The sequence below is a fragment of the Gavialis gangeticus genome, unplaced genomic scaffold (assembly GCF_001723915.1).
Source record: "Gavialis gangeticus isolate Ggan-Ray unplaced genomic scaffold, GavGan_comp1, whole genome shotgun sequence".
Classification (NCBI taxonomy): domain Eukaryota; kingdom Metazoa; phylum Chordata; order Crocodylia; family Gavialidae; genus Gavialis; species Gavialis gangeticus.
The window spans coordinates 19,744,169-19,760,788 of record NW_017729002.1 but is presented as its reverse complement, the minus strand read 5'-3'; the positions used below and the strand labels follow the sequence as shown (position 1 = coordinate 19,760,788).

At 41.9% G+C, this 16,620-nt stretch overlaps 1 protein-coding gene across 2 annotated transcripts in view; it reads right to left on the bottom strand.

Annotated features, from left to right (window-relative positions):
* The window catches only part of XPO6 (exportin 6), a 105,276-nt gene that overhangs the window by 75,092 nt on the left and 13,564 nt on the right, over positions 1-16,620 (bottom strand). For both annotated transcript variants that reach the window (XM_019507584.1, XM_019507585.1), the window contains exon 2: positions 4,268-4,358. In XM_019507584.1, the coding sequence (XP_019363129.1) occupies positions 4,268-4,358 (91 nt within the window). The remainder of the gene's footprint in view (positions 1-4,267; positions 4,359-16,620) is intronic.

Sequence of the window (16,620 nt, the reverse complement as noted above, 5' to 3'; positions counted from 1 at the left end):
GCTGTGGGCCCCAGATGACACCAGCATGTGTTGCACAGGCTGCACGCTGTGGGGGTGGGCCCCTAGGACCCCCTCACTGCACAGGCTGCTCCAGCAGCATGCAGACCCCCATCCTCAGCCATGCAGGCTACTTTTGCAGGACCTGAACTGCCAAGGAGGCGGCTAGATGTAGACTGCCTCTGAGCCGGGCTCTTCCTGCTTCCCGCCCAGCCTGGCTCCAGCAACTGCACGCCCCACAGCCCCAGCCCTGAAGCACCCCGAGCTCCGTGCGGAAACTTACCTCATGCCTCCGTCCACCACGCATGCGGGCAGGGCGCAGGCCACGCTGCAGCTCCCCCAGCCACGTGCCAGGGGCAAGGGGTGGAGCCAGACAAGAAGCTGCACACGCTGTCCCCAGCTCGTTTAATCAGGTGTGGCTGGGGCAGCCCCGCGCTGCGCAGCCCTTGGGACAGCGGTGGCAGGACCTGGCTCACTGATGAGTCTGGCCCCGTGGATGTAAGCGGCTCCCCTCCCCTTGCTGCCGGCTGGGGCCCATGGGCCGACCTTGCCCGCCTCGCCTCACTGCCATGGCAGCGGCTTCTCCGCAGCAGCAGCAGTGCTGCCACGGGCCAGATAAAATGGCTTGGTGGGCCACATCGCGGCCCGCGGGCTGTATGTTGGACAAGCCTGCTCTACAGCATAATACACAAGAATTTTAAGTCAGCTTACTTGGGTAAACCAAGATGCACAGAAAAATACATTGAACATTAAGGTCAAACAGAATAAAACTGGGTGACACCCACACTGGCTGCAGCGTTTTGAACCACAGTACAGGCTTCCACCACTTTACCTACTACTGCTGTCACTTACCATGTTCTTATCCTCCCTGGGGACCAGCACAAAAAAGGGATGGTCTACTTTACTAGCGGTTTTTACAAGTTTTTTTGTAGTCAATAGCAAAGGAAATAAAATTTGAAAACCTTGGTTTAGATGCAAATTCTGGAGACAACTGTGTCATCCCCTAGCCCAAAAGTTCTCAACCTTTTAAGACTCAAGGTACCCCTCACATTAGACTCAAGACGCCTCAGAAAACATCAGGTCTTAAATTTTTACTCCCCTATCCCCACCCCCTTTTATTTTTGACTACTAAAAAACTATGAAGCAATTCTTCTGCTGCAAAGAAATCAGAAAGGCCACAGGCACAGCAGGTCAGAATGTTTTTAACACTATGGATTTCTATCTGGAATCTCGGTTTTATCTTGTGAATCAGATCTGCATACGTAACCATGTTAGCACTGCATGGCACCCTGCAGCACCTTGAAAGGATCTCAAGGCATGCCAGGGTGCTGCAGCACCCTAATTGAGAATCACTACTCTAGCCTGTCCCTGTGTCAGTCCTCTCTCCTCGCTAGTAAGCTCCATGCCTTCTTGCCCAGTCAGTCCTAATATGCTTCATGATACCTCACAGCACTCCTCCTACCTCGTCTTGCAGCCTCTACATCTTAAAAGTACATGCTCTGTCAAACTTGGCTGCCAAACTAACAAGTCCGAACCTTTTTTAAACGCATGAAAATAAAACAAAAATAGGCAACACTACTAGTCCTGCTACACTGAATTGAAGCAAGAACAGAAGCTAGGACACCGGTTCATCATGAAGTTCACAGGAGGGACTCAGGATAAATGCTGCAAAAGTGCTTGTTTTAATGTTATCTATTTTTAGATGTATATACACCGGGATATTGACTGCTGTGATCAAGTTTATTAAAAGTGTTTCCATGTAAATGCTAAGATAGCAGAGATACTGTTTAAGGCATGGCCATATCCAAGCAGCCCTTTTTGTACCAAATGCTATACATATGCACTTGTGTTCTACAAGTTCTAAACCCATATCTGTCCCAGTTATTTCTTTTCCTCCAACATGTCTTCTACAGCAACATACACTGCAAGGACTATGGATATGATTGGTAGGGGAGGGGAAGGCTGGTGAAAAGGCTGCCATTTCAATAACACAGTGATCTCTGAGATGCAAGACAAACTGAAAATACGCTTTTAAGTATAGCAAGCTTTAAAAGGAACACTGTCTATATTGCTGAAGCCTCTTAAAGATTGTTCTCTGTGGCCACATGGGACAGGACTAGAGCAATGGTCTCAAATTGCAGCAGGGGAAATTTTGATTAGTAGTTAGGACAGGGGTAGGTAAAATGCAGCCTGAGGGCTGGATGCAGCTCACCAGGCCATTCTATCTGGCCCACAGGGCCCCTAAAAAATTTAGAAAATTAATTTTTATCTGCCCCTGGCTGCCTATCATGTGGTCCGCGATGGCTTGCCAAAACTCAGTAAGTGGCCCTCCGCCCAAAATAACTGCCTGCCCCTGAGTTAAGAAGAACTCTCACAAGAGTGTGGTCAAGCATTGGAAGAAGCTGCCCAGAGAAACTGGAATCTCCATCCTCGGAAGTTTTTGAAAGAGGTTAAGCTAAGGGTGTCAAGCTCACTGGACCCTACTGCCTGAATGCAGACCACAGGAGTTCTCATAGGCCAGACGACCCTATCTGTGGTGCCAGGCTGAGTAACATTAACCCCCTGGATGCTGGCCCCACTAACAGTGGCTCTGACAGCTGTGGGTTTTAATACTGCCACTGCTCACCCCGTCACCACAGACCCACACCCCCAATGGTAATCTTGCATAGTAATTCAGCAGCAGGGCAAGCAATGGTGGCATTAACCTCTGTGGCTGCCAGGGCAACTGTTGGCAAAGCCTTCACCCAAGGAGTTAACACTACTGCTGCTTACCCCTCTGTCATAGAACTGAACCCCCAACAGAGAGCTTATACCAGGGACTTCAGCACTGAAGCAAGTAGTGGCAGCATTATCCCTACCCTTCCAAATGCCAATTCTGCCAACTTAGTGGTTTTGAGAACCATGGGGGTTAATGCCATCACTCACCTCTCTGCTAAATTTTAGGCTACATGGACCAAGTCGAAAGGTGGGTCTTCCAGCCTCTAAGAAGTTTAGTGTGCTGGTCTTCCAGGCTGCCATGTCTGACACCCCTATGTTAGACAAACACCTGACTGGAATGTTTTAGGCAGGGAGGATCCTGACTTGAGCAGGTGGTTGAAGTAAGTGACCTCCTGAGGTACATTTCAGCCTTACTTTTTTATGATTCTATGAAACAGCTTGGTAGGTTTCAAGGTTAAAGTTCCAGTACGGATCACAGCAGAAAGGGACCAAGAGCCAGATTCTATTTAAACTTCCTGTTGCCCCCCAACTTAAATTTCCTGCTGGTGGCACCAGGGCATAGAAGTTAGCAACATACCTAATGCTCAATACTTGACAATTTTCCATTTAAGGAGGGTATAATTTAGGATTTATTGAAGAAACAAACTTTGACCTTCTATACTAAATAAGTGTCTTACTACAAGAAGAGAGAGAGAATAGAAATCAGAGGCAGCCTGTCAAGTTCTTTGCCTAGTCAAGCCTATTAACCATTATTCTGGGAACCAACTTATATCTTGCAAGTGATCTCCACTGGTCTTTTTACTCAGATGCACAAGTACAGAACACTGAAGTTTGCTTGTAATTGCAGATACAGCAAGATACTCCAGATGAGTCAGACTGTACCGCAATAGCTCTTCTTTTGGATTTGCATGGCCATATCATTTCCCTTTTATTTCTTAGTACTATGCACGCATGGGGCATGAGACACTTGGCACAATGGCTCTCCATGAAGTACAGCAGTTCATAGGTATGGAAGAGGGCATTTTCTTAAAAACTAACCAGTTTTCCACCAGACTTGAAACCAGTTGATTCTCACATCTGCTAGACTGGGCTGCGGCAAAACCCAATGCATTATTTTTATACAGCGGGAGTTTCAACCACATAGCCTGTGAAGCAGTGTCATCAGGCCCACAGGGCTCCTAGAGGGGCTGGGAATTCAGGAGTCGAGCCCACCACCAAAATCCAGAGTATAAAGCCCCACCAGGGATGCGTAAAGCCAGCAGTAAGGTAAGCAATGGCAACATAAACCCCCTGCCTCTCCCTGATGTGGCCTAGTCCATGGCTCCTGAGAAGCCCAGCAAGTTTGACACCCTTTTTGTACAAAGATCTTTGAAGCCAGAGATACAAAGTGTGCATGCTGTTCTAGTTTTTCTCTGGGACTGAAAGGTTACGCCTGCATCACACACAGATAAAACAACTGAATTATGGAATTTGTTCTTGCTGTTTGGAGGTCCTAGATTTAACCAATAATATATGACTGTAGAGAGCAGGAAAGTAAGCAAGACTTCCTTACCTATCTCACGTTTCCGTTCGTTGGTTGTGCAGTTATGGAAAAACTCTGTCATTAGACTCTCCAAAGCTCGCAGCGAGGCCTCTTCAGATGCCTGACAATGACATTTAAAAAGAAAAACAGTTAGGAACTGCATTTTTAGCTCTGGCTCATTCAGCAGCAAGTAAAACTGACTTCCACGTAAGACAAAGGGCACAGAGGTCAATACACTGCATACTGGATATGCACTCACACTACAACAGAAGAGCAGCATGAGTTTATACACTGCAGATGAAAGTCAGATACAGACATACAGAGCTTGCCCACAACAAGGAAAAAGCTTCAAATGTTATTTTAGAATCTGATTTGTTCAGCCTCCTTAAATAATGGGAGTAAACACTTTATAAAGCAAGTTTCATTCCCTTTCAGTTACAGACACTTGTACTCAATACAAATTAGTTCCTCCATTTGAAATAACTTGGTCTTGTGTGAGAATTAAGATTAACAAACCTCAGAAATTCAGAGGAAACAAGGCATAGCAGATTGAGCACAAGACTGGAAGCCCCAAATCCTGGCACCTATTCCTCCCTCTAATACACTGAGTGGCTATCTGTATTGTAAAGCAACCAGCAACACCATTTGGTTCAGGGTGGGAGGGTAGTTTGAAAGATTAATTTTTGTATGGAGCTATGACAGAGTGCTAAATAAATGCTTAGTAATTTAATTCTTTTGAAAATAGTTCAATTTTTTGCAAGCATAAATCAGCTGTCGCTTGGGATTTAGAAGCCCTTAAAAAGCAAGGATCTGCAAGAAGCAGCTGCAAGACAGTAACAGTTCTATATCTCCCCAAAGTATTTTTGCTGCTTGTGGCAAATCAGACTAATGCCTTCATTTTATTGTTTGGAGATGGAATGATTTTGTAGAGCTACAGCTAGGATGATACCCAATCAACTATTATGGCTGCATTGTCCTTGCCTTTCTCATCTAACGCCTGTAACGGATACCTTTAGTCTGTTTATTATTAATGGTTTTGTTATGGAAGAGATATGCCATTAGTCATTCCTCCAGTATTTTGAGCTAATGCATTGCTCTTTCAGGAATAAAGTGCAGTAAGATTTGAAGCCCAGACCTTCCTCTGCACTAAGAAGGCATTTGTACAGGAAGGCTGGAGTCTACAGCTCAGTCCTCTTGGACATAAAAAGAAAATTCTAAAATGAAGCACACTAGAACTAACAGGTAGCCTTTTTGGAAAATATGAGGCTCTTGCCCATAGAAGCAGCACGAGCTCCACTACTACTAATCCCAATAAACCTGGTATCCAGGTTTTCCAGAGCTCTGCTGCAGAGCCAACTGAGGAAGGATATTTTTATCCTCCTCCAATTAACTTGGACTTCAATTTTACACCAGAGGAAAACCAAGATCTTAACATCAGAGAGGGAGAAGATAAGTACAGCTCTGCTCTCCTAGTAACTAAGAGGATGCTTGACAGGATTGGGTGCATTTTCTGCTACTTAGCAGGAGAATGCACCATTTTCATCATGCTTTTCTTCTTTCTTTCAAAAAAAATAGAAATTCAGGAGAATGTCACCATGGAAGTTAAAAATGGGTTTTAAAAAAAGCCACAGTCAATAGAGTCCTAGATCATCTTTTGTCTTAAAGAACTGCCAGAAGTCTATTATAGTTTTTTTTAATCCATATAGAACTACTTCTTTGCAAACAAGTAGTCACATGCCTAATAAAGTTTGTCCTCAAGTTGTTCCTCCCAACTACTGCCTATTTCTTCCAATTTGTCACCCCTTCCTGGATGACGGCAGTATTATGCACGGTTATTTTTGAGGACTTTTTAAAAAATTCAATGCAAGTATCACTTCCAAACCTATAATACAGCCATTACGACATATCCACATACTCCTTTCTGTAGTGTGGCGTGCATACCATTTCAAATTCTTTCCTACAATATTAGCTACCCAATTAGACCTGAATGTACAAATCTAACATTTTAGTGTATACTCTCGCTGCTAAAGGGCAAACTTTAAATCATAACATTGGCTTCAGGTGCCAGTAAGGGAAGAATGAATTGCAAGTTGCCAAACTTCAGCAACATCAGTATGAAGCAGCCAGTTTAATCTGTAATAAACACATTTTCTTTCAACCCCATTCTTTATGCGACTAAGGAAGGCCTCACAAAAGTGATAATTCATTGACAAAAAATATTAGTTATTCATCCAGTAGCACTAGAACTTGCATTTTTTTTGACAAGGTATTTTTTGATCAAAGATTATAGCAATTTTACTAAAACTTTTTTGGAGTTTTCTTGGCATAAGTATGATTTTATATTGCTTTTGACACATTTCTTAATGAAAATTTGTGCTTTTCCTGTGCATTATTTGGACCTAATGCCTTTTTCTTTGTTTTCTTAAATACAATTTTTGACCAGTCATTTGAATGAACTTCATTTGATTAGTTAAATACCCAACCCTAATTCTACCCTTCTCAAAACTGCTTCCATGTTTTTCCTATCTAAAGAACTGTTAAAGTACAAAAGGGGGAGGGGAGAAGATAAAATGATAGAACTAATAAGTGATCCAATTTTTGAAGTGTTAGACCCTTGACAACTCCTCATACAACTTTCACAGGAGTCACTGTTTAAAATTTTTGAAAACCAGGTCACTTAATCTCTTCAGGAACCTGCTTTTTCTAATCCAACTCAACCAAGCACAAACAAAGATTCAATTCCTAAGTTGAAAAAAACCATAGAAAAAAAAGAAAATAGAAATTGCTATTATGTCCTGATCTCACAGCCAGTTATTAAATAGATATGGACCAAGAACATAGATAAAGCTTTTAAAACTTTTTTTAAACTTGGGAACTGCAACATCCTCATTTAGCTTCCCTTCCTGCAAATGCCAGAGACATGAAAACCCAATGGAAAAACCTTAAGAGATGCATTTGAAAGTACACACTGAAGTTGGCTAGGCTTCAACTAAGTTAGATTGGGAGCAATAGCAAAATACTACCCCTACAATAATATATTCCCCAAATTTCAAGATGTAGAGAACTCAATAGCTGCTACCAAATGAAGATGGCAGGGGAGAAATTACCCGAAATAACTAGAACCTAGAGCAGAGGTACTCAACCCACAGGCTAGATCTGACCTGCAGCACTGTGTCATCTGGCCTGTAGGGATCCCCACAGGTCCATTGAAGGAGTGATGGTACCATTTCCTTGCTGCCAAATTTCCAGACCCATGGGGAGTCCTGGGCACTGCACATTGGATTAAGCACCTGATCCCAGTGCATAGGGCTGGGTGAGGACAGCACTGGGCCCCTGGGTCCCATCTGGGTATGCAGGGGTAGTGCTGAGCCCCAGGGCCCCATCCCGATGTGGGGGGTTAGGAATAGCCAGTGCCACACCCCCAGAAGGGTAAATGCCAGGCTCCCAGGGTCCAATCCTGACGTGTGGGATGGTGTTCAGCCCAAGTCCAATCATGGTGAATAGGGCTTGATCTGGCCCACAGACTGGCCCTATACCATTCATCTGACCCACAGGGCCAAAAGCTTGAGCACTCCTGACCTACTCTAGTTCAGTCTTTAGAGACAGAAAAGAACCTCCTCCGTTTACTCCAAAAGGTAAATTGTCAGTCAGCAAACAATAAAAAGTTACTCTGTAGCCCATCAGCTTCACTCAAAAGATGCGCAGAAGCATTCTTCATGCTTCTTAGATTCTCCAAGTTAATTCCAGAGGGAGTGTATTAACAATAAGATTCCCACAGCTAGATCACTATGTCATAGAAACAGATGTGCATACATGATCAGCATTATGTAAAACGTTACTCCAGACTATTGAGGTCTTTGAGAAGAAATGAACATACCAAGACCACAAAATATTTCCAAAATACTCCCTGGACTGACAGTTATGCACACTTACTGATGTCAACCAGCATTATCTTCTAGTTATCTGATTAATAAGTAATATTTTTTCCCTTTTAGAGCCCTTCTCAGACATTGTGGTAAAGTGGAGATAGAGAAGGAGTACAGCTGGCGTCAGCAGAACAAGAAAGTATTAACATTAGTACATTTCTAAAGTGCCCATCACCATGGCACATTAATGACAGGCTTTTAGTGCCTCTCTGTCTCAGAAAGGACCTCACAAAGAGACAAGAAGAACAATAAGAGTAAACCCTGGGAAATGTCAAAGCTTAACCAACCACCCCTTGCTCTGTCCAGAGACGAGCAGCAGTCTCTTCCAGGAGCGGTTCTGCCCACCACTCTGATTCCTGACCTATACATGGTATAGAAAGCAGATGATTGTTCTGGTCATTTCACATGGAATCTGGAGCACTGCCCAAAGGAGACTGACTGCTTAAACTAGTGTTTTCTTGACCTTAACAATAGACGGCTAATTATGAGATGCCATCATCATTATGACATTCCTTGCAAATATTTAAGACTGGGCTCTGCTTGGCAAGACTATACATATACTGAACACGGGATGGAAGTGTGCCCTGTCCTGGGAGTGGTGTGAAAAATTTCTCATCAGTAAAAGTGTAAAGTACTCCCGTTATCTTCACTAACTCAAAAGGTACAAAAGCTCTACAAGAAGGACCTTGTAAGGAGGTGCTTATCCTAAGATCCAGCTGCAGGTAGTCAGCAGCTAACAGTCTGCCTGACTTGAAGGCTGACAGCAGCTGTAAACTGATGATGGAATTGAGGCCAAGCCACAAAGAGGCTTAAAAGCTGCAGGAGCAGAGTAGAAAGAGAGGAGGGGTGGTGTGGTACTTGGGGAGAAGCACTGAGCCCATGTGATTCCTCCCAGGGTCTGAGAAAAGACCACAGGTTTTGGGTTCTGTTTGTTCATGTGTTTGCTGTTCATATACTTGCTTGTTCTGTTACTTTTCTTTTATTGTGGGAACAAGGTTGCCATGTCAAAATAACCAGCCTGTAAGCCTGACCAAGGAGCTGACTTGCTTCAGTAAGGAAGCTGGACAAGTGACCACTTACAGACTTCAAATTGAAAGGCTGGTGAGAACTTTCAGGAAAGACTCTTTGCTCTGTCCTACCAACACAACTCCAAAAAAGGGGTCAAAATTCAAACCAATTGTGTTTCCCATGCAAAGAGATCTTTCTACATTGATAAATATGCAACTGTGCAACCCAGTGAAGCTGACATGCCACAACTGAGAGTAGTTTCACTGACTGACACTTCCCAGATACTGTGACCAGAGTGAGTCAACACATCATAAGATCATAAAAGTTCTATACAAGCAGGGCTGGATTAACGCACAGGCAAACTAGGCACATGCCTAGGGCCCTAAGTGAAGAAGAGGCCCAGTTGTAATTATTTTACATATAATTGAGTGAAAAAAGTAATATAAATATACAGTATTAAGTAGGGGCCCACAAGTTTGTTTGCCTAGGGCCCACTCAAGGGTTAATCTGGTCATGTATACAAGGCAGTCCGATTCAGCACTAAACTTTTCATCAAAGACACTATTCCCCCTATCCAAAACACCTGCATTTGCTCCACAAAGGGAAGCTGAGCAGTTAAATGAGACTAATAGATGCAAAAGTGTGCAGGAACTGGAATACTGCTGGTAATGGACAGTGGTGTGTTCCACCAGGACATCCAGCCCCATCATCTATAAGAATGTTCTCATCCGTCAGGATCCCTGTCCCCTGGCAAGCATCACATCTAGCCCACCACAAGATAGTCCCGATTTCTTTCTGGAGGTGTTAGTAAAATCGGACTCCAGATTTGAGCAACAACTCAACTATAATCCATTTGTTTAATTACTGATCTTAGACATTTTTATGTGGGACTCTTCAAAATAAAAAGTTTGCAGACACTTACTCCTAGTGATCTGCTAATCAAAAACCTTCAACCCTTGTACAGGTGACTGGAAAATAACCGTTTCAGTTATGATAGCACAGCTCCCTTGATCACTTAGAAATAAAAAAGGTGCTTGGCAGCAAACTAGAAGTGCATTCTAAGATACTGGCTTGCCATAAAAATGTATGCAAGAGAACAGGATACACCCAAATAATAATAATAAAAAAAAAAATCAAGTCTGAGAAGTCTGAAATCAGCCTACATTCTTTGAACTGTATACTTTAAAGAAACAGCACTAAGTAACTGGTTAAACAATCTCTATTTCTGAGATCAAAAGAAGATTAAGTTTTCAATACTGCTGTTATCTTAGGTTTTGGGGTTTTTTTTAATAAATTATTATTTACTGTACCTTATAATGAGCAAGTTCCTTGTATTTTCTTACTAGCAAAAGCAAAATTCCATGTTGCCCTATAATACAGTTTTAATAATAAAATAAACAATTATAGGCTAAAACAAAAGCTACTTAGCATGGACTAACTCACCTGATTCTGGATTAGGAATCAGTTAAAATGTTTATGGCATTTATAGTAAGATACATTTTTGGGCAAGGGGACTTTTAAAGAAAGAAACCAAACAACACCTCTTTCCCAGATACTTCCTTTTCTATTTCCCCAAGTAGAGAATATACAACAGGTCAGAAAAAATTCAGATAGGATTTACTTCATGTCTTTCTGGGAAGTCTCATTTTAAAAGTTGTGGATTTTTTTATTTTATTTTTTTTTTTACTGCTGCTGCTGCTTTGTGCAACATCACCTTTTTCACTTTCATATTCTAAAAAGCTTACCTAAATCAAAATATTAGAATTGTCAATTTTTCCCCATAAAACAGCAATTCCTATACGACTAATTGAATAATTTAAATTTTGCTCTTAAGATTAAATGTTTCTAAAAGGAAGAAAGATCTTTAAAAGCTTTTCTCTAATGATTTTCCATGCAAACACAAGCTGTTAACCTTTTAATGTTTGCTATTAACAGCTCAGTACAGAATATTGATCATAACAAGAACTATGCTCTAAATATGGTGCCTACAAGCTGATGCCAAAACATTTAAGAGGGAGCTAGCTTCTCCTGATGCTTTAAGTTATACATTTGCAGACATGCACATCCCCTATTAAGACAAAATACAGATAAATCCACTAAGAGCTAAACGCTTTTATGAAATGTTGTCTGCAGCTGCAGTCACCAACTGTGACCTCATCTGTACCTCAGAGAGCACAAGAACAGTTTCCTCTGACATTTAAGAATAACTTCTATATCCTACAAGTTGTACACATGCTAAATATAAGGCAACCATCTAGTGGGGAGTAGTATAATACCAATGAAGAGACTTTTAAGCCTTTGTCATGGGCCAGAAGCCCACTGTGGTATCTCCCCTCTTCAGTTTCTGCAGACAAACAGAAACAGCCTGTCCATCTGCTCTTCTGCTACATATGCATTCAAGTATATAAAATAGATTTTCTATAAAACAGTTTGGTAAACCACTACCCTCTCCCCTCTCCAAAACCCCTTCAACAGCTACTTCTGCAATGCCAGCAGACAAGAAAAGTTGCCAATAAGAATGGCCAATATTTTAAAAGTTACTCAGCACTATCAAACAATATATTCCAAGCTTGTGTGTCACAGACCCAGTAAACACGCTTGCTAGGCTGTTGTGCCTGGACCTCATCCAATGGGCCTCTGAGCACTGGGTGTATTAAGCATCCCAAGTCACAGTAGGATCCAATATGCTTTCCTTGACTTCTCAAGTAAGAGTTCACTATGAAGTCCAGTATGCCACTTCCTGCACATGGCTTTTCTGAATACCAAAGTCTCTCCCTCTCCAGTGTAAGGAGTTTCCTCCTCTTCTTGCTAGCCCTACAGGTAAAAGAGGACCTCTACTACAAGGAAACTTTTATCCTCTCCTGCCCAAGCTCTTTTCCACTGCAGGTCACTCCAAATTTTTTAAAGCCTGGGTCTAAGGAGCTGGTCTCTGCTTCCTATGGAAATTTATTCCTTCAAATGCTAGCTATGTCCCTCAAAATCCTTTGCAAAGCAGGTAGAGAAAACAGGCTTTATCTAGGATGCTGTTTCCCCTTTTGTTCTCTAGAAACAAAACCTATTCAGGTGCTGCAAGTCTTAAAATACTTCTTGGGTAGAAGATAGGGTAGACTTGTTAGGTAGACATACTAGTTCCACTCTCACAACCTAGTGGCCAAAAAAAGACGACCGGCTCAGATCTCTCCGGGCTTCAGGGAGTAATTACTACCATATTAACAGCCCCATTTGTTTCTCTTTATCAAATCTTAAGGGTCTTTTAAACCTTGCGGATCATTATTTAGAACATGCAGCCAAAGGAAAAATTACAATGTATGAATTTATTCAAATATCATGAAAATTAATTATTTACAACAGTTTAATACTAAGAATCTGCAGCAAATCTTCAAAAGGACTCTTCAGAACCAGAAGGCAACACAAAGATATGAACTAAAGACATTACTAAAATGAGAAAAATAATAATTTCAAGCAAGCTTTTGAAAAAAACTTTCGTCAGGTGACTTTCAACAGTGTCAGGATTTGTTATCAATAGATCTAAACTCTTACAAGAGAGTTTTGTTTTTAGATTCACAGTATATAGAAGTTGATGGCAGTAATTTTAAGAAGTAACTTGTGAAGCAGTTATGGCACAGTATTCACACATGCACCATTTGATGATGCAAGGTAGGGCTGTGAAACAAAAAATGCAAGATGCTACAGCACCCAATTCCTCCCCTAGAGTACTGGTCTCCAACTTTTTTATGGTGAAGATCACTTTTTGTAAGCAAAGAGTACCCCAGGATCTACTGCCTCCGCCACCCCTCCACCCTGTCCCTCCTGCATCCCAGGCAAGCCACCCGGGGTCTGACCCCACTCACCCAGCCTGACCCAGGCAGCAGGGGACGTGGCTCAGCCCAGCCATATGTGTCCTGCTGCTCCCAATCGTGGAGACTGACAGACTGACTGAGGCTCCACAAATCGACCAGTTGATCAAGATCGACTGGTTGGTGACCACTGCCTTAGAGAAATAAAGGCAGGCCAACCTGCGTTTGTTAAGGACACAGGCCAGTATTAGAACCATCTAAGTCATTACCTTTTAGTCCTTTTAATTAACCTCCCCCCAAATGCTGCAAAGTCATTATGCAACCCCACATAAACACCATCATCCTTGCTGATGCCAGTGTTGCCAGCATTGAGTTGGTGATCCTCGAGCATCAGCTTCACTGGACCAGACACTATATGCGGATGCTCCACTGCTGACTCCCAAAACAAGTGGTCTGCTCCTCGCTTAGTAAAGGCATAAGATATCATGGCAGCCACAGGAATGCAACAAGGATACATTGAAGGCATACTTCAAGTAAATGGATGCCAACATCTAGAATTGGGAGAAACTGGCTGCCAACCAACTCCACTGCTAACTTCAAGCAAGCAGTAGCTTGTTAAAAGGTAAAGCATCTTTCCTTTGAAGCACAGGAGAGAGAGAAGGAAGGAAAAGAAGAGCAATTTCAGCCTGCAGCCTACTCTCCCCTACAAAAAGAAGAGCAACTTCTGCAGATGATCAGTGGCTCTAGGATTGCACTCCTAAGTCACCTTAAGGCCCATTAAGAGCTGTGGCAGAGATCATCCTTGAATCGAGGGATTGCTGCTGGCACATCTGGCACTTAAAGGGTTATGCAAGAATCTCCTTATCTGCAGTGCTCAAGGTAAAATCTGTATCTGCAACTGTGCACACACTAAGCAGCAAATAATCCCCATATTATACATATTGATATACTACTGGCAAATCAAGGGAGTTCAAGCTTCACACTCAATCTCCTTATTGCATGTAAAACACGTAGTTTGTGGTTTAATGAAATGAAACTAGATGCTGTTTCATTTTGCATTCAGAAACAGATCATTCTCTTGGTGCCATTTCAAGAGTTTTTGCCTGAATGCAAAAAAAAAAAAAAAAAAAATCAAGTGATCTGCTTCATTCCCATGTTAAAGCCATGGATTTATAAGATGTGATTTTATAAGATGTCAGTGAATTGTTAAACTGCCCTACCTACTGCCCTGCTAATAAGCCAAAACTCACTGTAGGTCTCAAAGTAACAGAGATCATAAATGTATCAAGTGAGGACCAGAAGCAGGTAATGAAGCAACTAGAGCTACTTTCTCTTCCTTCCCTGCCCTGTGATGCAACAGATGGTTAGGCCTGTAGACTACTGAGCAGTTAAACAAGAGAAGGGCCAGCAGTTGCTCAGAGTGCTCCCAGATCACATCAGAACTGCACCTAGAACTGCAGGCAAAACAATAAGAGGCTGTATTTCCTACCTTCTGCCTATAAATGGCTCTTCAGTTTAAAGATCCCCAGAGTGCAGCTCAGGGAGCATATTTCCTATACAATATTAAATATACCTTTCTTAGCAGTCACCCAAGGGCTAAGAATGACTCCTGGTTGGACACTACTGGAGTGGAACATGCAAAGGAAATAAATTACATGCAAGAAATCAGGTTGTCACTTATGAGAAAAAATTCATCCAACCCATAAGTACTCTGATACACATCAACGAGGATGATAAGTTTTTAGAATACTTAAGTAATCAGATTTCTCAAATGTTCCTGTATAGGCAGAATTTGAAAGGCTAATTAAACTTAAGGAAGTATTTTAATAAACAAGAATTGGACCCTGAACAATGGAGCCATCTCAACTGATAAGCAGAAAATACAACCAACCCAGACACCTTGCAGGTAATGTATGTTCCACCTTCACCTGAACCTAGTGGATACAACCCACATCTATTCTCTTCCAGAAGACAGTCAAATGAAATGACAAATGAAGATGGCTACAACATGAGCTGAATAAGCTTTTTCCACAGCATCTTGCAAACACTAAGCAGTTCTTCACTTAAGTGAATGTTATACCAGCCATTCTCAAACTGATTTGTAGGCTGCTGGCAATCTGGGGGTGCTGGATGTAAAATGATACCAACTTAAATCCAGCTGCCAACCTGAATTAAAAATCCAGGGAAGTAAAAGTGATTGCATAAAACCTGGTGATAGCTATCACAAATGTGAAAGAAAGAAAACCAAACAATGTATTAAGATGCTTTCTACACTCCAAGAACATAAGAAACTGCATCATAACATTTTATAGACAGGTAAATCAAGATGGAGTTATGTCCAAGGTTAGAGTTGTGGTCTTAACTCAATCACAAGACACTTTCTTTGAGCAACTGTCCTTTGAGAAAAGGCTCTTTGTCTTGTAAAACCACGTCAATACAGAAGCCAAAGCATAAAACTGTTTGCCTTTTATCTAGATAAGCACATCTAAAACTTGCACATATAAGATCATGGGAACAGGTGCATGGTGCATAGCCTGGTGCCCCATTTCTTGCTGCCAATTCCACTGGCATTCTGGGTGAATAAAGGAATGTTTTCAGGGAAGAAAAACATGATCAAAAGAAAGGGAGGAAATTGTTCAAACACTTCAACAGAAGTGTTAGGATTTTGAAGCCTGAGCTCACAATATAAACGCAATTTTGTAGAAGCCTAGAACTTCCACATTCACCTGGCACAGAAGACATGAAGAATGTTTTGTGGCAGTATGCAACATGAATTAAGAAAGGAATTAGTGGTTAAACTCTTCCATCTTTTTACTAGGAGTCAGTGAGATTTTTGTGGCTAGATTTTGACTTACCTTTCAAAACAAAACAGTGCTCCTCTTGCTCACTAGGACAAAGGCATGGTATTTGAAAGTACTTTGGGGATGACTCCCTAATGCGGTGCTCTGTTGTAGCTGCATCCCTCAGTCATAATCTGGAGGTGGCAGAAGAGCTCTAAAACTGTCATATTTACCTACCTCTGCCAAACTGTACAATCTGCCTTAGTGTATTTAAGAAGCTCATGCTCTTGAAAAATCTTTTACTGATTACAGTTCTGCAAACACACAAAACAGAGCTACAGATGAAAGCAAATTATCCAAATTGTATGAACAATCCTCAAAGTAACATGCAAACAAGCATCTATTTTGCATTAGATTGTAATCCTAACCTATGGAGCCCTAAAAAATACACTTATTTGCTAATCATAACACTCACCATTAATTTAAATAAGAAACTGAATGGAAGAAAACTGACTGTGCAGCATATTTCCCTCCAGAGAACTGCTATTGTAAGCATAATCCAGTATCTTAACTGTCTGCCAGAGACTGCCAATGCTGGAGCTGCAATTGCATTGGGGAAATCCCAGTGTCAGGTTTTCTAGGTAGTTCTCTGGCATCCACTCCTGTTAACAATCACATCTGTCTTGAGCAGAAGTTCTTCCCACACTGTCGTAGTAAAACACTAATCAGCCCAGGAATGTTTACACTGAAAGAGCTTTAGGGTAAAAACTGCAAGCTCTGTATCTTGTAGAGCAGGGGTTGTCAACCAGGGGTATGCGTACCCCTAGGGGTACTTAGAAAGTTCTTCAGTGGTATACCTGGGTGGTTGATGG